Source organism: Falco naumanni, chromosome Z (assembly GCF_017639655.2).
Source record: "Falco naumanni isolate bFalNau1 chromosome Z, bFalNau1.pat, whole genome shotgun sequence".
Taxonomy (NCBI): Eukaryota; Metazoa; Chordata; class Aves; order Falconiformes; family Falconidae; genus Falco; species Falco naumanni.
The window spans coordinates 66548994-66572392 of record NC_054080.1 but is presented as its reverse complement, the minus strand read 5'-3'; the positions used below and the strand labels follow the sequence as shown (position 1 = coordinate 66572392).

The 23399-nt window shown below is 41.6% G+C and overlaps 1 protein-coding gene across 1 annotated transcript in view; it reads right to left on the bottom strand.

Moving 5' to 3' along the window:
* Positions 1–23135, bottom strand: part of ANKRD55 (ankyrin repeat domain 55) — a 50810-nt gene extending 27675 nt beyond the window's left edge. The window contains exons 1-6 of the mRNA XM_040580612.1: positions 22835–23135; positions 15758–15880; positions 13119–13249; positions 10940–11049; positions 8277–8337; positions 4615–4743 (exon numbers count right to left, since the gene is read on the bottom strand). Coding sequence (XP_040436546.1) covers positions 4615–4743; positions 8277–8337; positions 10940–11049; positions 13119–13249; positions 15758–15880; positions 22835–22874 — 594 coding nt within the window. The 5' untranslated portion in view covers positions 22875–23135. The remainder of the gene's footprint in view (positions 1–4614; positions 4744–8276; positions 8338–10939; positions 11050–13118; positions 13250–15757; positions 15881–22834) is intronic.
* Positions 23136–23399: the final 264 nt, after the last annotated feature.

Genomic DNA, 23399 nt, shown 5'->3' with positions numbered 1-23399 from the left:
TGGAAACATTTTTCTTCCAGTGCCTTTTTGTGAGGCATGGGACATTTATAGATATGCAAAAAGTGTGGTGCATGTACATTACTCATATTCTGGCATCCACTTGCGGAATTATGCATAGACTGTGTGCCGGGAAGAGGTCTGGCAATTATCCTGTACTTACCTACAGATTTTGCCTGAGACAAATTCCTACTAAGCTCAGTGGGAGTTCTGCAATTGATTTCCTTGGAAATTTGATTGGCATGCATAATTTTACATTGTCAGTGGCATGTTCATACTTGAAGGACTTAGTGTTTAACAGTCAGTTATTTCAGGTAAAGGCGTTATTTCAGGCGAAGGAAAACTAGCAGTTTTTCTGATGATCTGGTTGTACTGGTGAGTTTGTATATCAGTACTGCTGTACCATGTACAAGTCACAAAAGGGGCTTTGGCTTATGAACTGGCATAAATGAAAGTGTAGAAATAGGTTACAGTTATATAAAAAACTAAGTAGCACTAGGGAACATCCCTGAGCATCGGAAGTTGGTTGTCTGTACCACAAATTTTTTCAGATCATCCTTGACATTGTTTTGGCTTGGGTCAATTAACACTTTGCCCACCAGTTCCTGGACATAGTTCAGGAGCTAGCATGGGCCACAGACCGTTCCCAGTAAGTGGTCTTCATATGACCATCCTGTTTTAGAGCATAAAGGGAGTTTAGCAGTAGGGACACAGGCTGTCCTGTGATAGTTGGCTAGTGCCAGAGCCAAGACTCAAGCACGTTTAGTTTACTATTGCAGACTTCGTCACAAATGTTTAGTGTACTTTTTGGAAAAAGCTTCTGATGGTATCGGAGCAAGTTTATTTCCTACTCAAAACTATTTGCAAACTCTTTTCCTCCTTGTTTTGCAACTTGACAGCTCACTCTGTAGAGCCCTGCTGCTATGCAGAGGGTCCAGCCTCCATGAGCAACAGCTGTACCTCTGCTGGAATGACAATATTTACACAAGAAACAGATTTCTTAAGGGTATGCTCAAAATATGCAGATGAAATCTGTTTTTCATTTGTTTGCCTGACAGGCAAAATTGTCTTTAAAGTTTAGTAACATGAAAAAAAGAAATCACTACTTTTTAGCTGTCTCTAGAAAACTGCATAGAACAAGGAAAAATGAGGTACAATTTCGCAGTGAAACAAGTCTGCCTGAAACCAACCAGACTGCAAACAATGCTAGCAAATGCACCTTTTCTGGCCTAATGCAACAACAAACATGTCTGCCATGGAGAAACACCAAGTTTTCAGAAGCCTTAGGAAGTCTCTCTGAGTTCTTCCACCACAGGTAGCCCACAGTAAAAAAAAAATGGTGCTAGGCAGAGAGAAGGAGTGCAGTGATCTCTCAGGAGAAACCCTGGCCCTGAGCCACTGCTGCCTTCCCTGGCTCCTTCCTTTGCCCTGGGTGGGTGGCCACTCTGTCCTTGAGATGCCCTGCAGCAGCAGAGAGATTTCGTTCCTAGAGATCCTGAAACTTAAGCATGCTCTCACCTTCCAAGTAATTACAGAGAGGCTGCTGTGCTTGCTTAGCCAAACATAAATGGATAATTGCCTATGCTTTTCTTTTACAACGTGTTTAAGATATTAAGATACAGGTATTTCACTCTGCTTGCAGGAAATTGGGGAATGAAATAATTGCATTGTTGCTATGGAGCAAATATGCAGGCTTGTAATTTTTTAAAGCTTTGCACTCCAAATCAACCCATAAAAAACCCATAAGCGCAGATCCATGTGGCAAAATATTATTTTTAATGGTTTCTTTTTAGTTGCCTTCTTTTTATCCCTAGAGGTCTGCATTTCTTCACTTTAGAAGAAATCTTTGTTTGATTAATTTTTTATTCTTTAAATGAAAGCTGGTATTTTACATAACCATATGACTTTGGGAGCCAGAGTTTTAAGAAAGATACAAAGAAACTTCTGGTAAAAATCATGACAACTGGTAAGGCAATGCAGGAGGACTCCAAATCTTCCCAGGCTATTCCCAAGGTACTAATACTACTATGATATGATAGTATGTAAGTATGATAGTGTATACTGTACAGTACATACTATATTTTACTAGGATTTTAACGATACCATTATCTAGAAGTATTAGAATGACTTTATACTTTGTTCCAGTATCAGGTAACAGTTTTTTGTTACAAAGATGTGTTTCCTTTTCTTTACAGCAATTACTGCTGGCTGCAATGAAAGAAGAGAAATACCTCCTGAGGCACTTTTAATACAGTCCTGTCTGCACCAGCTCTTAAAAATACTGCATGTGTAAAAAATGTGACATGAGATATTCTCACTTCAAACCAGAATGATCTGTGGTTTTGACACCAATGTAACACATTTGCGCTGAAGGCATGAACTCAAGTGGCAGGAGGTTTGAGCTTTACAGTCGATCAGACCTTGGTGCAGGCAAGGTCTGTTGAGTTACATAGCTGGGACTCCACAGCCACCATTTGTGTGATGGGAGATCAAGTGCCAAAGTTGCACTCAGAAACAGCAAGCGTGGAACAATCATTCCATATGAAACATGCCTGAGAATTTGGTTTCAAATGGTGGGCAATGGTTTGTAAGTGGTCCTGCTCTGTTTCAGCGCAGTGTGCACAAACTCTTTCCTGCAAAGTTTCCTTCTGAAACTTTCTGTGCAGTGCCTGGTCTTCCCCTTGCTGCATTTTTTATAAATGAAATTAAACACAGGGCCCTATTCAGCTGAAAACAACCCCTGCAGCTGGTACTGTCTGAGCTCTGTGAGTCTCTTGTTCTCTGAGGATATTAATACAATTCTTAAAGGAAAAAATATCCCCTCTCCAGCAGCCACAGAGAAGGCTGTTAGACATAATGATGATCCCACCCAGCAGAGCTGTTGTTCTGCTCTCTGTCATAGCAAAGAAAGTCATGTTTGCCCACAGTATCTATTTCTCTTTCCTGAGCCTAACAGGGTGGCAGAAAATGAGTAAGAGAAATACTAACAGATCTGTTCCGTGCTCTTGTATTTCAGGTACACCTTCTGGACCTAGAATATGGAGAAGTATGTGGATGGAAGAAGCAATTTATAAGGTTTCATAGTAGAAAACTCTCAAGGAAAAAAAAAAAGGGGGAGGGTCGTTCTGCACATTTCCTCTGATTTTTGGGAGCACCTTAAAGGAACAAAGAAGAGGGATTTGTGATTTAGTGCCACCAGAGCCCAGCTGGGTTTTGTGCGTTTTTAATTTCCCCCTTTCTCAAGAGTTATTCTGCATGTTTGTGAGAAAAAGGGGACATGGGAGTTAATGGTGAAATTAAATAATAAAATTTACAAAATACAGAATCAGGGAAAGATTAAGGTATGAGGGGGAGCTCTGGGGGTCACGATATGAAGGGGATTCCCTTTTGTCTTTCTGTTCGAGAGACAGCTTGTTCCCCAAGCTATGATGCAGACTTCTGCCTAGCCTGCAGGAGCTTGCCTGAGTTTCAGAAATTTCCCATTGAAAGCAGCCTGCACTGGGGTAAGCCTAGTAAAAATGCACAACAGCTTTAAAGTAGATACCTTTAGGCCCCTAAGGCAAAACAGCAAAGGATGTAGCCCAATTTCTAACTGATTAGGATTAAAGAGGAATAAAACTGTTGTTGAAATATTAGCAGTTGCAGAGGCCAAAATACACCTTTACTTCAGGAAAACTAAAATTGAGCCTATTGTATGTGAACCATCTGTGGGAGGCTGCGGTTGGAAGAAAAGAGTTGATTTGTCCTAGGTATCCTTACTCATTTACAAATACAGTATGTGGCAGTTCAGAGCTTTTAAATTTCTTTGCTGACGGATTTTTTAAGATGAGTGAACTTAGACCAAAAGGTGAAGATGCAAATACTTAGTCATTGTAGGAAAATGTTACTGGATTTTCATACAAGTTCTATTTCTGCCTATCTGTTGTGCAGGTGTTTTGAACATTGATACTGGAACTTGCTATGGCAAGTGAGCAAGTTATAATTTCATCTAGGATGTTTTCTGCAGTAAATTTTAGGCGTAACTTAGTAAATTATACTAAATTTTAGACCACTTACTACCAATTGCATAATACAGTGTTTAATGCCACTTTAAATCTGGGTGTTTTCCTTCTCTAATGATGGCCTGAGTAATTTTTAGCAATGTGATTTTTAATTTTTTTTTCTGCATAGGAGATAGGAACATACAGCTCAGCAGGAAATGTGTTTGGCTCCTTCTCTTCACTAATCGCCAGAGAAGTAAGGACTCAATGCTTCATCTAATTATTCCACAACTATAGCTGTTTAAATATGTTTTTACTTGTGTTTATATTATTTTATTCCCAAAGGCCTTTGGCAAGACTATTTAAGCTGCTGATTTTTGCAACCCTGATTCAGTGAAAAAATTTAAGTATGAGTTCAACATGAAGCATATACATAGTCCCAGTGAGATAAATGGTAAGTTTCTTTAGGGCGACAGCACTGAGTTTATATTAAGTACGCCTTGCTCTACAAAGATATTAGATCGTTGATCCATGTCCACTGGCAAAATGCTGGGGCTGTTGGCAGGCATTCCTAACATCTGTTTTCCTCATTTCACAGCCAAAACAATTGCCTGTTGAAACCATGGCTGTGGCTCACCTGTACTGCCCAGTGCAGAGCTGTTTTGAAGTCTTTGTCCACCAGAGTCAGGTCTGCTCCCTTGTGCAGCAGAGTCTGTGTGTGCTGAGGCCTGTTGTGGAAAGCAGCCCAGTGGAGTGAAGTCATTCCCTGAAAGCCACAAACCCAGAGAGCAAATAATTGTCACTCACAGGAGCATCCTTCAAGTCTCTGTAGATAACCTAGACAGTTCTAAAACCATTTGGGACTGACAGGTTCTTCCCTATCTTGATTTGGAATAATTAGTAACAGCTTCTGACTTAGTGGATAAGGGGGAACCAAACAACTTTTTGAGTTACTACAGAAAATGGATACAAATACAAACGCTTCTTTTGTACGTGACTATAGCGTATTATAACTAATGCGTGGTTAGGATCACTGTGGCTTGGGGATGGTTCCTCTCTGCTCAGTTTGGATCCTGTGAGAAAAGCCTGGTTTAGACATGTTCTTTGACATGACACAGTGTGATGTTTAGTTTAGGTCTTGTCTTTGATCCAAAATAATTACTATAAGCTAGTATTCTAGCTGGCACTAATCAGCAAGCTAAGTTACTGGCTCAGTGATCTCAATAAAAAAGTTACAATATAAACATCTCATATTGACCATTTAGGGAGAAAACAAAGCAAATGGTAAGCTATTGACCTGTATTTTCATTCCATCTTAGCTGTGTTCAGTCAGTCTTGGTAGATCAGAGAATTCATGGCCTCTATTTGCACTTTCTTCAGCATTGTTATACACACACCTGTATTTTACTCTACTTCCATAATATTAAAGATTTTCTGTATAAAGTTACTCATTCAATGTGTTTCTTAAAAATTGGTAGTGTTGTTCAGGTGTGGTAACAGTTTACTTTGGCAGGCGTTACTACCTCTTATCAGGGAAAATGCATTTCAAGAGTCTTGCCTGGTTTCCAAAATGATAAAAAGCAAAAATTGTGGAGTGGAAAAGAAATTAAAACTTGACAAAAACACCATAAATCCAATTAGCAACAACTCAGATACATGAGCTATAAAACATTGATGCAAACAGCTTATCAATGTATATTAATACTGGATGTTGTTAGCAGTGATCTTCCATCTAGAAGTCTGAATGCCCTAACATGAATTTCTGTCACTCATCATGTATCTTATAAGGCTTTTCACATCCCCAGGTGGCTTCAGCACAGGTGATGGCAAAACAGAGCAGCTGAACAAGCAGTTTTGTTTTTAGTTAGGATTTGCAAAGCTTAATCATGGGAGTTTTGGTTTTCTAAAACCAAAAATGAGGGTAAAATCCTGCCTTAACTGAAATTAATGGGAGCTCTGCCATTGACAGTGGTGGACCAAGGTTTTGGCACAAAGGACTTAATACTGTTAATGAACACTCAGTATCTGTGAGTGCTGTGAAGTGAGGCTTCAGTGAAGTGATTTCCACCTGGCAAATGGGTCCTCATCTCTAGTCCTGAAAAGCAGGAAAAATCACTGAAAGAAGAGCTACAGTGTACCAGGCTAGCTTTCCATCATCTACAATCAGTCTGTTGATATGGACAAAAAAATCCTTGAAGAACAATTTTCTCTCTTTCTACTCTGGTAACCAGCAAAGTCAGCTGTAATATAAGAGCGTGGAAACGGTAGGTAGGGATCAAAGATATCTCTAGCACAGGGATGCAGCTCAGAGAGATCAGTAGCAGATGCTTAGTGAGAAAACAAGAAACAAAGCTTGATGATATACAGTCACCTAACATTTGCTAATCAGATCAAAGACTTCCTATGACATCCAGAGCTCCACTGGATAATGATGCACTTTCTGAAAAAGTAATTGTTTAAATTTCTGTAGGTGTCCCCATCATTTTAGGTGTAAAAGCCGGTTAATAATAATTCTATTTTCATCTTCTCCATGCAATTTATTATGTGATGGACTTGTATTACATCATCTCTCTGACATAGTTGCCTAGCTGAAAGTCCTACTGTAATAAGTTTGTTCTAGTTGTTAGTCTGCCCATGAAAGGAAGCTACTCTGTAACTATTGCCATCTTGGTAGTCCTTTTCTGTTCCTTTTCTTGTATATCCTTTTTCAGATTACTCTTACAGCCAGCATTTAAGATGCGGGTGCACCAAGGATTCAGAGTATAAGGCTGCTGTTTTGTTCTTTATTTCTTTTCTAGTAATTCATACATTCCACATGTCCTGTTTGAGCACCCAACTGAGCAAAGAGCATTTAGCTGGTTGTAATGGCAGCTCACACGTGCAGGCCTGCTGCAGTGGGCAATGACTGTGTAGCTTGCACCCATCTGATTTGTGCATGGTGATACTGTCTTTGAGTGGCATCTGTAGATAGAGTACTGTTTGTGAGAGGAAGCATGAGGGTGATACCGGAACTGTCAAAGCTGAAGATCCAGCAGAAGATAATATTAAAGGTGAAACTGTCAAACAATTGCACATGTATGAAAAATAAGGAGCAATAGGGGATGTAAAAGGAGAAAAAATAAGAAATGATTGTGAGAAATATAGTGTGACACTTGCCTTGCCTGGCTTTGAGGCTTTTTCAGGGAATGTTTCTTCACTATGTTATCTTACAGGCTTCATAAGTAAACCCACAGAAAGCCACTGTTGTGGAAACTATGAAACCTCCAGATGTATTTCTTACTGTTTACGTGTTCACGCATTCATTGGGGTGTTTTTCTCAAGTGTAAGATGGGAAAACTGAAGTGTTTTAGTTATGCCAAGAGAACAGCTCTATTAGCTGCAATCATTTCTGAGGATCCACACTTTCCAGAGAACATGAATATTCAGGCATTAGTACTTACACTTGAACAAATATCTTCTCAGTGCCAAATGACAGAGATGGACTAAAAGTTCCAAATTGCATGTAGCAATGCATTACAGCAAAACATTACAGCTTGAAATTTTGATCCGTGGTTCCATGCAATTCATCAGCAACATAATTATACACCAAGACAAAGCATACATCTGTTTTAGGTTGTTGTGAGCAGGGTCTGCAAACCATCCAGTGGATAAGGAAGGTTCATGGGAAGAAGGAAAATTAACAACCCTGTGGCGATTCTGGCACCATGGAGAAGAGATGCATCCTTGAGCAATTGTTAGAGTGAAAAGAAACATATGAAGAGACATGCAGAGTCTCTCTTGTGTCTTGGCTTCTCTATTTGGAGAAAAAAAACATTTGGGAAGTTAATACTCTCCTCTGTACACTATGTATATATATATGCAGGGCACAATTCTTTAACAATCAGAGGACAGCATAAATTTGTGTAGCTTCATGGCTGTTCTGTGTAACACTAGTTTTCTGAATTTTTTCTTGAGAACAGTACTTTAATGATGGGATGGTTGGTAAAGGTGAAGATTTAGTCCGATGTCTAACTTTAGAAGAATCAAAAGCAATTAATGTCTTGGCAGGTGAGTTAAGAGACTGACTCAAAGTACTCCCTAGTTGGCAGCATATGGAGAAGGTTTATTAGCCTAAAGGTGCATCATGTATAGTATGAAAAATGAGATAATGCTTTTCAGATTTTAGCAAAAGTGTTACAGAAATTTTTGACTAGTGCATGGTCTCATCATAAAATTGATGAAGTACAGTGGACTCTTTCTGAACAGCAAGACTTATATGCTCTCAGAACCTGGGACTGTAAAATGCACAAGCTCACTCACCTCATTGTCCTGATGATTAATTTCACCAAGATTTGACTGCTGCAGAAGCACATTCAGAAGCCTGCAGAAGCAATGACATAATCAGTGTCGTGTACTCCTGACTAAACCTGAAAATCTGACATTTTTTGAGAAACATATGCAATTTCAAGACAATTCAGTATTAGTGATGAGCACAGGTCAGAATCTTAGGTCTGAGCTTTGTCGTACTAGAAAAGCGAACAGGACTTTATAGCTTACTGTAACAACAAAAGTTTAGTTCTGTGAATTAAAAGCATACCCACTAGGAAGAATTTTTGTGCTGATTGCCAGGCTAGAATCAGAGTGTGTAATACTATATATGTGTGCAGTTTTTGGTAGCTTAGCAATTCATTGTAATCCTATTTGATAAAGTTTTAAACAAACAGAAATGATAATGATCATTTTCTGAAAGGATTTTCCACTCTTTAGCTCTTGGACTAATGTGATGATGTGTACGTGTTTGTGTGTGTGTGTGTATGCACGCATGCATACTATATATCTACACACACACAAACCAATAGTATTCTAGAAGGCCTTGTATATAAAATACCAGTAGCATTTTACAAGTGTCTGCTGCTATAGGGCCATTGTCATGGTATAAAGTACAGCAATGCTTTGGTTCATGGTTTAGAATATCAGACTACAAACACTCCCCTCTGGTGGAGGGAACAGTTACAATAAAATAGTTACATGAAATATTATTATTCAAGTGCAATAATATTTTTAACACTGCATGAATTTTGCTTTTCTTTTCTTTTTGGTATCCTATGAAGATGTTCCAAAATCACTATTGGTTTGGTGAAGATGGTTGTGTTTTATAGTAGGAAGATAAGTGTTTGGATCATGTACACAGGTGGACCATGGAAATGAAAAGGACCATCCTGTCACAGGCTATAACAAAGCCAAATAACACAGATCCTAACATGGGTGTACAGTTCTTATGATTCTAGCAAAAGGAAAGATATATCCTCAGTGTACCCCTGGATAAGATCATAATGCAAATCTGTGGCTCATCTGAAGGTGTGAATTTGCTGGAAACATTCAAAACATGATTATTTAAAAGACGTGCTGTTTTGCAAGGAAATTAAAAGATGATGAAGTGTCAAGGAGGGGACTCTGATAAATATACATATAATTCACAGGTAAGTGTACACAACCATGTATTTATTCCCATGCATAGGAGACTGAATGAAAATCTTTTGCTGCTTTTCATCAGGACAATCTTCAACAACTTCCAGTATGTTTTCTGGATTGAACTGTGCTCAGGTGCGGGGATCAGGTCAAGTTGAGAATGTTGCACAACAAACTCATTCCTCCGCCTGCTGCCCCCCGCCCCCAGTAATAAACAACTACATAATGTAAATTATTCAGAAGAAAGACATTTCCAGTGGTTGTTGTGCTGCCTCTACCACATGGGGTTGTAGCAGTGGGCTGCCAGCTTTCAAACTTGGCTGAAAAAGCTTTTCATAGCTGGCCACTGCATATACCCTTTTGGCAATGACATGGGATTCCAGAGAGTGGCAATGACCGGGGTGAAAGAGCCTCCACCTCAGTGTTCAGGCATGTCTTCTGAGCATAGAGCAAACCCAGTGAGAGGAGAGGGAAAGGAACTGAGCAACTGGTAAGCTCCTGTGCAGAGCAAAGGTCTGCCCATATCCATGGAGAATGTGAAAACCGTTCAGGCAACCTTGTGTAATGCTGGTGAAGTAGATTACTGTTTCCTTTCAAGTAGAGCACATGCAATGTCGAACAAACATCGTCTTCCTTCTGTGGAGTTTTTGTTTAATGATAGTGACCCGTACTTTTGCAGAAACCTCAAGCTATTCTCTCCAAGTGATGCATGAAAAGCGATGATAACAAGGAAAATGAATAAAGCTGTTAAAAAAGGCTGGAGTGCAAAATCAGTGGAAACACACAAGAGGTCTGGTCTGATACGCCAACAGCAGCAAAACCGTAGACTGAGTGATTAAGTTACATGAACATTTTGTATATCTCTAATATCTTCTTATCCCTCCAAGCACTATTTACTTAGAGGTTTTAAAGTGAATTTATTCAGATGTACAAATCGAAATTTGTTGAACCTTCTTATTATCACAGACTGGAATGATACAAAGGGGATCTTTCTTAAGACTTCTTGTGAAGACACTCTGTAGTTGTTACTCCACCTTCAGTAAAAGTAGTTAAAAATGAGCCAGTACACTAAACCTCAGCTTCCCCTTTAAGCAGAGGCTCTCAAAGAAGTTGCCATGTGAAAAACTGCCCTCACATTTGCTGTGCTACTCAGAGGACAAGTCCAGAGAAGGAGCTTCTTGTATTTCTTGTGGGGAGGTGGAAGAAAGGTGATTAATTAGGGGAGACGGAGGTTTTCAACCTCTATTATAAGTTTTTTTCCCCCCTTCTGCTATTGTGATCTTAAAGCAGGCTCCTCACCTTGCTTGGCCATATATCTCTGTTACACAAGTGTTGTACAATGCTTTTCCTCCTCTCTACCTTTTCTTATGATAACCAGTAAACAAAGGAGGAGGTCACAAATGTAACTCACAGCTAACCTTCCTGACTGGGGCTCCCCTTTGGGCTCGGTACCTTGTGTTGGTGACTGTCTGTTGAGAATCGACCAACAAATACTGTTGGAGCCTGGGACATACCTCACATCAGGCTCTGCAGTAGCAGCGTGTAGTGGCAGCCTCCCATTTTTGTCAGGTATGTTCTGCTTAGCACCGTTTCTGAGCAGGCTGACACAGCCTTCCAGCCAGCCCTAAAAAAGAAATCAGAACATGTCAAAGACGAAAGTGAAATGCATCAGGCCAGATCTTTCCTGGTGGTCTGGCACCTGTGTACGCCTTTAACTGTTTCCGCAGTATGAGGAACTGGTTTTTTGTTTCCCCAATAGAGGTCTCTCAGCACTGACAGCAGTTCCCCTTTGGATTCCAAGTTTCAGACTAGCACAGTCATTTATTTCTCTGATAAAGCATTTTCTTTACATTGCATTTTGTTTTTTCTGCTGCTGTGGCAGGTACTGACAGAGTAAACAGCAGACAGTAAACAGCCAATCCCTGTATCACTAGCAAATGGTACACGTATTCCTGCATGTGGATTTAATTATACTAGGTTAAACTGAGAGCATGAGCACTTAATCTCATTTCCTTTATGAAATTTTAGCAGGGATGGCAAATCAATAGTAAAAAGCCTTAGAGTGTGGTTTTGCAAACATTGTTGCAGAAGTTTGAGTTAAAAACAATGTCAGACTGAAAATGTCACCAAAAGAGATGGGATTAATCAGTTCTTGGACTAAAACCTTCTATTGATCACCTCAACAAAGAAGCAAGTAAACAATCTGGTTCTGACTGCATAGGTCTTTCAGTGTATACTTAAGTCCCAGAGAAATTGAGCATGGGTTTAAGTGTTCTGTTCAAACCTCCATAGGCAATCAATAAAGACCATTCCCTCCTGTATGAGCTATGTTGGATCGCCTTTACCAGCATTTATAGGGAAAAGGTGTGCAATGATGGAATCAGAACATCTCTGGTGCAGCTCCTGGTGGAAGTGCAAGACCGCTGAATTCTGCATGCAATTCTCTGCTGAATTCAGGACAGACATCACAGCCAAATGCTCTCTAGACCCCTGATTATATCCTTCATAGAAATAGAAATGGAAACTTCGAAGCCTGGGTGGTTTAAATCTTTTCCAGTCATTTCTTTTTTTCCAAAAAATATTTTCTCCCCTCTGGGAAAAGAGGAAGGAAAAAAAGGAGCATGACACTAATTATGGGATTTTTTGAAAATAGCTGGCAGAGGAAATGTTTATTCTGAAGTAAGCAGGGCATGTTCCTTGCACTGAATGAGACTGCCTGTTTTTCTATTTTCTACACTTATTTTCTGGCTGAATATTGCAAAGGTGAGTAGGAGCTTTGTTTTTGTCCTGAATTTGCAGGAAGAGACTATATGCAAGGGATATAGTTTAATTAGGCTGCCACGGTATCTGTTTAAATGAACTGGTGGTCATCCAGCTGTAACTCATACTTTGCAGCATGGGTGAACATCTCTTCCTCCTTTCTGTCCAACTAATAATGGAAGCCCATTGTCAATGCCTCTGCCAGCTAACTTGGTCCCCAGCCTTTCTCTGAATCCCGAATTACCTCCAGCAAGGAGTAGAAGACTAAGGAGAAGAGGGTAATCCTTGTGTACTTCAGATAGAGAGCACTGCATCTCCCTTCCTAAAATTTTTAATGGGATATCTGCCCCTGCTGTCACTGGCATGTGGTTTGATTGGGGGATTGGATTGCTCACAGTCTGAAAGTCTGCACTGGCACCTGCAGCACTAAGTTCTTAACCTGGCCATCCAAGGTCCAGAACTGTAGTGAAAAAAAGGCAATGCTCTGGCTCATGTGGTGTGCAGGAAAACATGCCTGCTGACCACCGGAATTTGAGATAGGAATGCCCTCTCTGGAGAATAAATACCTGATCCTGTCAGTGGGAGTGAAGAAGTTCATCTGCACATTAAGAACAAAAGGGGACTTTTGAGCTCACAGAAACAAGTGGCTTTCTTGAAATCACACAGAGGACGCTGGACCTAGTAAGATCCCCATACCATGCAATGATTTCACAAGTCAAAAGAGAAGGGACACTCTGAGAAGAGTCCTGATCCTTTTCTAATAATCATTGCTCCATTTGCATTGAGGTAAAGTTTACCATTTCACTATTGTCTAGAACCAAATGTTTTGTACTTTTTTTCTTTCTGTAGCGTAAGCAGAAATCTTATTTGGTCTGCACATTTACTCCCTTCACTCCATGTATCTTTATATCCTTTGCCCTCATGTCTTGGTACCAGATAAGTTGCCAGAGATAAACTGGTACGTCCACAAGCATCTTGAGTATTAATATTGGCTCCCATCTTCAACAGAAGCTTCACTGTGTCAACCTGGCGTCCTGACACAGCATGCATCAAAGGTGTGCAACCTGGGGAAGAAAGTCAAACATTCTTTTACAATTTTTATTTTGTCAAAGCCATAAGAGAGAGATATTTTCTTATTTGCTAATGTTAGCACTGGCAAATTAACAAATCCTTTCTCTGACAACTGTCCAACAGTTGTATTCAGCTTTTTATAGGCAGGAAGTAACTGCTATGCCAGTTACTGACCACTGAATTTAAAAAGAGCATGACTTCATTAGCAAAAAAACCTTGCCTCATTAACTGTACTTCTGGAAGGAAAAGTGTTTTTCTGTTGACAAGCTCCCAGTATGAACTGTTGGCTTTGTACACCATTTTGGAGGCTGATATTCTTCAGTGTCTAGTAGCCTGGTGGTGCTTGGCTAATTTTCTCAAATCAACTTCATTCTGTCTCTGTATATTCAAAAGATTTATGAAATCAGGCTGTGTCCTGTGCAAAGGTGCATGTGTGTGACTTGATGCTTTATGTAGACTACTTATTTTAAAGACTGGATTTGCTCTAGAATATTCTCTGTTGTCATAAGCACTTTTAAAAAATATTCTGCAAACAATTTATGTGCTGGAAAAAACCAGATACCTATATCCAAACCTAATACTAAACATAACGAAGGATTATGATATCTTTTAATTGCTTGCTCTTCCTTCCATTCTGTTAGCTGCTGAATAACAGCAAGAGGTTCTCCTGCAGAATCTGACAAAGCAATTTGAAATGACCAAACTGGGAATAAACATGAATATTAGAAATAATAAGGCTACTAGAAACTTCAGACAACTGAAGAATATTTATTCTTACTGGATTCAATGAGACTGCTGAGCAAACACATACTACCCAACCTGAGATTGTGCAGACTCTGCTATATGTGCAGGACATAAGCTGTTTGTTTTGTCTCACAAGACTGGTCTTTACTTACATTTGTATGTACAATCTAGTAAACAAGTTCATTCTGGAGCTGAAAGAGTCTGTCTCCACTCACTGCCCTTCATACCTAGTCCCTCTCCCAGTAAAATCTGGACTGAGAGCATTTTAGCTTGATTAAGCATTTTCCCTACTGACCAACAGACATTTTAAAGGTAACAGTTAGGATGTTTGCTTTCAAATGTAGGGAAAACTGGTAACTTTATGAAAACAGCTAAAGATAAGAATAGACAGCGTTCATATGGGCCTTTTAAGAGAATCATAGAAGCATTTAGGTTGGAAAAGACCTTTAAGACCATAAAGTCCCACTGTTAACCCAGGACTGCCAAATCCAACACCAAACCATGTTCCTAAGCACCACATCTATACATTTTTTAAATACCTCCAGAGATGTGATTCTACCAGTTCCCTGGGCAGCCTGTTCCAATGCTTGACCACACTTTCGGTGAAGGAATTTTTCCTAATACCCAATCTAAACCTCCCCAGCACAACCTGAGGCTGTTTCCTCTTGCCCTATCTCTTGTTATCTGGGAGGAGAGACCCGTCCCCACCTGCCTACAATCTCCTTTCAGGTAGCTGTGGGGAGTGATGAGCTCTCCTCTGAGCCACCTTTTCTCCAGGCCAAACACCCCCAGTTCCCTTAGCCACTCCTCATAAGACCTGTGCTCTGGACCCTTCACCAGCCCCCTGCCCATCTCTGGACATGCTCCAGCACCTCAGTGTCCCCCTGGCAGTGAGGGGCCCAACCTGAACACAGGGGTCAAGGGGCGGCCTCGCCAGTGCCCAGTGCAGGGGGACTTGGCCTGGTCCTGCTGGCCACACCGTTTCTGATACAAGCCAGGTGTCTTTGGCTTTCTTGGCCACCTGGGCACTCACTGCTGGCTCAAGTTCAGCTGGCCGCCAACCAGCACCCCCAGGCCCTTTATTGCCAGGTTGTGGTAAACTGCAACAAAAATACTTTTGAATAAACAGTCTTCCTTCAGAGAAGCTTCCAGAGATCTGTGGCTCTACTTCACTTGGGAAATAGATGTATATAAAAGCCAGCCAATGGACAGCACTTTGTAAAACCATTAAATAGTAACCTGAACACAAAATCAAAAAGACCAGAGTCTCACAGATGAAACAGATTATTTAGATCATTGCACATTGTATAACCAACACTTTGGCAAATAATTGCATGACAAAATCATTCAAACTGTGTCTGTACACATACTTCTTAAGTGCAAAAGACTGGAAACCCTACTCTAGAAATGTGCAGAATGTATAGAATTTGGCTTTGATAAAAAATAGGGGGTTTCTTTCCCTGAAACAACAATTTCTTAGCATCTCCCTAAAGAAGAGAAAATAGATTCATGATAAAGTACTGTGATTATAGCAAAACAACTTATTTGTATCCATAGAAAAAAACCCTTACAGTTACAGGGGGAAAGAAGTATCCAAACTGAGCATTTCCAGTGGATGTTCCAAAGAGTAACTCACATTTCCCATATTCTGCTACTAAATATAAATTGCTGAATGTAAAAATCAGGATAAAAAATGGAAAATCTAATTGCAAGCTGAATCAACTAATCCCCGGAGAACAAGCTTGGCCTTCATTTACCCTCACTGTCGCAGCACTCCAGGATGGAAGGATCTTCTCGAATCACTGCAGTTAGTGTGTTCACATCACCATTAGCTGCTGCTTGGTAAACCACAGTCAAGTCAACCTCTTCTGCTGCATCACCTACAGGTATGTCCATGAGTAAGCAGAGAGCAAGTACAAATGATTAACAGTGAAAATAATGACACTTATTTCACTGAGGTTTTATGACTATATAACTCAAGGTGGAATAAAATGTATCTAAACAGCACTGGTTTTTGTGTTAGTCATCTGAAACATTTTTCATCATAACTTCTTCCAAAAACTGTCAAACATAGACACTGAGAGGACATAAGGAAACTTCTGGAAAGTTTCACCTCTTATAAGAAATCATACTAACATTAATATAACATGACTTGAGAAACAATGAAGTAATAACCGAAATGGTTCATGATATTGCTGGCCACACTTTTAAGAGATAGGATGAAACCAGGACACAGGTGTTCTCAGTTTCAGTGTTATCCTTGCACCAGTCAGAAGACAGGTTTTTCACCTCCTTTCCCTGCAGTATCCAGGGGAATTCTCTTCTCAGGAGAGTGAACTTGTGGCAGCAGTAACTTGTGTTAATGATTCCTGCAAAAAGGAAAGGTGCACTATTGCTTGGAACCCAGGAGAGGTTTATTTTGTTTGGCAATTACAGTATGAGGTATTATTTAAAGAGATGCCTTGCAGGACCTGTTCCTGAACACTCCTCAGTTTTTTCTTTCTAGAGAAATCAATTTCATTATTCTGTCTTTTGTTTTTTTTGTCTGTAACTTCCTTCCAGACTGGTCATCCCATGCTCCATATGCCTACACCTTCTTTGCCTTCAAGTGGACTATTAATTTGTTAACTCCAGGAGTCAAAGCAGTTGATCTTTTAGTGCAGGGTCAAATCTGATGTAATGGTAAAATGATGCAGATAAGTTTTGTTGGTCAGCCACAGTCTCATGTTTAATTTTTAAGAGTTTCTGATCTCTATTAACTCAAAAAGAAGTATAGCTGCAGTGAGCTGTGCTGTTCATTGTGGCTGAGGGTTAGAGCTACAGAGTGCAGCATTTGTCCAGCTGCTGCACTACCTTGTTAGCAGAAGAATGTAAAACTGATGCCTAAATCACACTAGCGAGTTGATCAAAGGAAAGACGGATGAAGTGATGGTCACTGTCATGTCTTCTGGAGATAGCATAACTATGTAAGCTGTGCACAAAAAAGGGAGATGGTTTAAAGAGAATTTGAAAAGTTAGTAAAAAAAGAAAAGTAAAAAAAAGGTCTTTTTCATAACCAATGTATTATTATTAACACACTGAAACAAATCATATTTTAAACATTGTCATATATATTTTTGAGTGATACAAGATCTTTTAAGATAATTTTAAAGTATTAGCCATGCTATGCACATTGTGATCAGATGTTGTCACAGATGAACCTGCATGAGCTCCACAGGGTTTACAGCCAGCGTAATTCCCCACATGTGATCTTCTCTCCCCAGGATGCAATTGTCACTCTCAGCTTCAAAACTTGGCTGCCATGGAAACGCAATCAGCTCTCACCCTGGGGAAGATTAGTCTGTCAAAGCTGGAGCTCTGGTTGTGCAACTGGGAAGACTAGAAAACTGATGTTAAATCTGCCTTCGCCAGTGCACAGATTCCCTCTCCATCACTACTCAACTGAAAATAATTTATTTTCTTTCTTCCAGCTGGTCTTTTAAATTACACATCTGATAAAATTTGTGAATTAAAAATGTTAACTTGATTTTTATTTTATTGGGGAGTCTGTTGCTGAGGGAGCTGTTCATTTGCCTGAGAAGCTTTGACCTGTGTGCTTGGGAGATCAGGAGAGACTAAGAGGCATTGCTTCTGCAGAGTCATCATCAGTGACTAGCACATGAAAAAAGAAGTGACTTTACCACAGGGCTCATTAATCAGATTTCCTTATCGTGCCAGATCTGCAGGCTGCTCTCACAATCAGTAAAGTCAGCAAGGGCATGTTAATAACAAGCTCAGGTCTGAGCTAGTCCCTTACGCAAAGAGGGTTGTAATATGGGCTGGGTGGAAAGCAAGGAGACAAGCCGGTGGTTCCTTGCTTGTGTCGCTCCTCTTGGCCACTCCCTGCAGGCACACAGGAGGTGCCAGCCACGAGCACCAACATAGCTCCTCTCACAACTGCATGCGGTGGTTACTATATGGGAATGGTACAGACAAGATGCTGCTGGCACTGGGAAAGAAACTATTAGATGTACTGAGACAGACGGTGGACCAAGGGGGCTCTCACCTCCTTTTATGCATTACACATGTAAATTGTGTACTTTTTGCTGTTTACCTTAAGCACTGTTAAATTTTCCTGCTGTGAGTTGGGAGCAGAGCAATCTAGCCACAAAAGAAAACTTTTCATCTCCTGAGCGGAACAATTGCTTACATGGAGGGCAGGATGGTGGGAAGGCAAGGACATGGATGCATGCCTGCACATGGGTCCCTGTCTCCCTCTGCCCTTTTTCATCTAACTAAAACCAAAACACATTTTCTCCTGCACCTTTGCTTGTTCCAGGCTGAATCTGTTTTGCCCAGAGCAATTATCGTCCTGTATGAGAGGAAGCAAACCTCTGAATGAATCAATGGGTGAATGAACAAAGAGTTTTTCCCCATGCCTGCTTTTGCAGAACACAAGCTCCACTCCTGTTAAGGGATGGCAGCACGAAGCCACATCCAAGATTCACACTTCCCCACGCATGAGTCCTACTAGCTGTCAGTGCAAGGAGAGGCAGTTGGACTAGACTGTCACCCTGCTGGCAAAGGAGACTGGGCCAGGAGGAACTGACACACACCTGTATTGTGCATCTGACATAAAGGACATAAAGGAGACTGACACTAATTCCATATCTGTAGGGTGACATGATTTCAAGTGGGGTGTCTTTAACATGACCTGTGTAGCTTTGGGTGGAGCGTGAAGAAGACGACAGTTGTGTGGTCTCCTGATGCTTCACATGACAAGGAGCAGGAAATGCCAGGAGGGCTTTGGATTGTCACAGCACTATCAAAACTAGCCGGCTGCAACAAGGTGTTAACTTCAGTAAGTAGTTCCTGCGCCTTGCCCTGGCACAGGTGCCAATCCCCCACAAGGTTTCAAAAGTTCATCTACTGTCCATGATGTTTCTTCATCCTCTTCAGGCCAGCCCACCCTGCTCTTTGCCTCTGCTGCACCTGGAGTCTTCCTTCTCTGGGCTCCTCTTCCGGCCAGCCTCTCCTCATCTGGGGCCTCTCCTTGTCTCTCCTCCCTCTGCTTCTTCCAAGCCTCTCTTCATCCAGAACTCCTCTTCCATCCCCCCTAGAGCTATTTAACTACTTAGCAGGAACCAGCCACAGCTGCACATTATCCACATCAGCCGACCCACCGCCCCTGAAGCCAGCCCACGGCTGCATATTACCAATGATAATTAACCCAGCTTCATTGCTCTACACTCCTCTACACTGGATGTCATTTGTGCTGGATGGACTTTGCTCCAGGTGACATCTCCCACTTCATGTTCCTCCAGCTTACCCTGTCAAGGAATGAGGGGTCATGGGCACAAAGCTTGTAGGCCATTACTTTTTGCAGACGCCTTCCTGGGCAGAAGAGGAATGGTTTTCAGGGTGGGTGTTTTGCGGAGAGTGACAGTGACATACTGAACATTTGTGTCCCCCTCCGTAAGCCTACCCTGCTGGGGAGCTTGATTGTGGCTGAGGCATCAGCACCATGTGGGATATAGGGATTATGAACAGCCAAATGCCTGACCCTCCATTTTACATTTCATTTTGGAAAATTGCTGTGCTACTGGTAAGTCAGCTTCAGGAAGGCAGAAGGTCCAACTAGGAGCCTGTGTATGGAGCACAGACAGGGAGAAACTACAGGCTTCCACAACAGTGGTGTAGAAAGGTCTGGAAGGATCTCAGTGAGCAAAGAAAAAATGGCATAAAGGGTTGTGACATCTTAATTTGTGCCTAAAATCCTCAGAATCAGAGTTAAAAGCCACTGTATCTGAAATGAGCTACAGTGTTTTAAAAGCATGTCATTTCTTCAAGACAAAGTAATTGTCTTTGGTTGGAAAAGGGAGTATATAATGAAACGTGCAGAATGATTATAGGATTCAGAGCAATGAAATAATACTGCTTGTGACATTAATTCTCCTCCAACTCTCCGATGAAGAATGCATGTTTTACGTGATTTTCTATGTCAGCTGATGTGCTGCTTTATAAAGTGCCTGTTGAGATACACGTAAGTGCATGCTTTCTCCTGCACTGGATTTTTAAGGTCTAAATAGATTTGCTGCAGCTTAGTGTGTGTGATCTTGACAATGACTGATTCAGACCTTGCTAAAACACTAGGTCTTGAAAACTAAAGGCTGGATAACAGGATAATTTATGCTCATTGTAAAGAAGAAATATTTATGTATATAATTAACTCCCCTCTTTGCTATAGACCCTCTTGTCTCCACCAGTAGCCAAAGGCCTTATGTAATTTCCCACGGCTTGTTGGCAGGACACGTTACTGGGCAGTTTATTTGATTTCAGCATGCCAAGGGTCAGTGGACGGGGGATGAGTGCAGTTTTTGGAAATTGTAACTCACTCTCTAATATTACGGATTTATTGATTGCTTAACAAAGCGGTAATCCTTGTGTGTGTCTGGCTGTGAATGTACCAGTCCAGGCCTTTGTTTAGCTTCTCTGTTTAAATGGCAAAACATTTGAAGCCAGGTACAGCACACAATGTCACCAAGCAATATCAAGAAAGGAGAGGTTTCTGATGTTGCTTGGCTTCAAGTCACATATTGCTGCTGCTGTTAATATTGATAAGTATTATAAAATATTAATAAGAAGTACTATAGGAAGTGTCACAAAGAGACAGTATTTCAAGCCTGAAATGCTGTTTTTTTTTGATCTGTAGCTGGGATAGTTTTCTGATGTGTAGGGTGGAGAACAGGTTTCTAGGGAGGGTTGGACTGTTTTGTTGGACCAACAGATATTGATCTGGTGTGCTTGAAAGCTAGTCTGTATTCCTCCGTTGTTATAAATTGCTCCAATGGAAGATATTCCCCTTCTCCCTGCTACAAAAATTATGCCTGCTTAAATCATTAATATGCCAAGACATTAACAAGCTATTTAGATGATATCCACTGTACACAGTACATTTTGAACAGAGCTTTTTGCATGATAACCAATGAGTTTACTGTCCCATTACTGTGTGTTGTCTGCTCCTACTCCCCATCCACCTACCACGCAGCTACCAGGGAAGGCAAACAGTAAGCCACAAATCATCTAATGAGCCAGCATCCCTGCAGTGGTGGTGGAGGGGCAAATTTATCTGGAGGGGACCGTCTTGCTGGGGAGATGCTCTGAGTGTGACATGGGGCCAGAGATGCTGCTGCATGGGAATAAGGGTGGGCCAGTGTGTAAAGTGACCTGGCAGGATAAGTTTCTGCAGGTTAGGAGCTAGGGGAGGTGCAGGCACATGTTGCCTCCCAACTCTTTTACTTCTACACAGGTAAGGTGGTTTAGGTCAGTGGTCTTCTGCATTGCTATCTGCCCCCTTATCCATCTTGTAGACTTGACTTCTCCTTCCCCAGACCTGGTCATATTCCAGCCTCGCTCCTGGCACTACTCCCCTTGGCTCCCTGGCAGCCATCCCCATGGCACTGAGTGTGCAGTGTTTCCCCACTCCGTCCCCAGTCTGAGCACTGCTGGCATGGCGTGTGGCACACAGCGTAGTTGTAGTGCCTGCAGAAGGAGAGCTCAGGACGGCTGTTTGGAGTTGCAGAAGCTCAGTCAGCCCCACACTTCTGTCCTGTTGTGGAAAACGCTCCTTACATCATTCACACATTGCCTAGGGGCACCTGTCTCTATTTCCGCAGTACAGATCCCCCTTCACCTGTTGCACTTCCTTGCTGGTAGTATTTTTTTGTCTCTTGTGAATCAGTTTTGCTTGATGGCTTCCCACTCCTCCCCTCTACTCAGGGTGGGGTCCCAGGTGGGCTGGTGGTGACCAGTACTCTCAAGGCTTGCTGCAGGCTTTGGGTGCTACTGTGGCCGTGAGTCCACTGCTTTACATGGAGTGCATTTACTTTGGGTTCACCAAAGAAGCACAGGCAAGCACAAAACTACAACCTGTGAGACCCGACCACCCAAAAGTCACTGCAGCCTCTGTCTTCCTCCTGTCCTCCATCTTCTTTCAACAGTCAGCACTTTCACTGTGGGGCCAGCACAGCCATGTCAGCTTGGACACTATGCAGGTGTGCCCTGGAAACTGTGGCCACTGCACACAAATTATTTGGCAATCTGACTTAAAGAGAAATTTATTGCAATGCAGATGATCAAACAATGACAGTGTCCTGCTTTGGGAACATAAAAGGATTGCCACTACATTCCTGATCGTGGATTAAGTTGTAAGACATAGAAGCTTGTGTTGACAGATAAAGAGATGAAATTCAATTTCACTTAAAAACAGACATCAAAGAGACATTTGTATTTCCATAGCAACCTTACCATGTAGGAAATCTTCATTTTGGGGCTTTTAAAGATATTTAAATTCACCATTATGACAACACTTAGCTATACAGCTAAGATATGCTGAAGCAAAGTCAATCACTTGTCAGCATCTAGTCCTTTTAATGTGTACAGATTAGCAGACAGGAAAATAATCTTTTCTTAAATTTTTACTCCATTTTAAGCTTCTCTGTTTGCTAATATTGCAATTTTTTATATATATCCCTGAGGACCAATATATAATATAAACAATAAATATATTTGTACATCTGTCACTGCTAAGAACAGTCAGATCCTGTTGCTATTCTGCTGAAAAAAATTATTTTTAAAGAACTCTGTAGCACTAGGCTGAAATATCCATGTCTAAAACCGATGGAAGGAATTCGTTCATGTGTACAAAAATGTCTATGTGACCTGTTTGGTTTCCCGCCCCCCCGCAAAAAAAAAAATAAAAAATATCTTATTTATTCTGTCAAGTAATCGTAGTACATCTGTGTGGGAGACATGGGAGGACCAGAAGATTTTCAAATTAGTAGCAGGTGACTTACCTTTATGCTGATCAAACACAGATGAGGAACTGAAATCCATCGTGGTCTATCTCATATTTTACAACCAGACCAGACAAATGCCATCTCCAGTTTTTCAGGGAGGAAGCCCATATGTAACAGTAAACGATGCAACAACAGCAGTCGCCAATCTTCCTGTCAGAGGTTTAAACTCACTGCACAGCTGCAGGCGAGGACATTATCGCTAGCCTGATGGGAACGGTGTATTCCCTTTTGTTATGGACCCTCTTAAAATGACATCGCTGGGAGCTTAACCGAGCCTCTGGAAAATGTCTCGTCCCCAGCGAGCGAAGCCGCCGCCGCCGCAGCGCACCCGCCTCAGCCGCCCGGCGCCGCCCGCAGGCCGGCAGCGCATGTGCGAGCTGCGGGCGCAGGCTGCGGGGGAGCCGGCTCCTGCTCTCAGCCCCGCACGGAGAACACGCATCAGCAAGCCCTTTGTGCCTTGGTTTAGTGCTGCCCAGTCGCAGTTAGCTGCAGCACGGTGTTGAACGGAGGCGCAGTCACGGAGGGCGGGCTGCCGTGGCTGCAGCGCATCGCGATCGCCCCA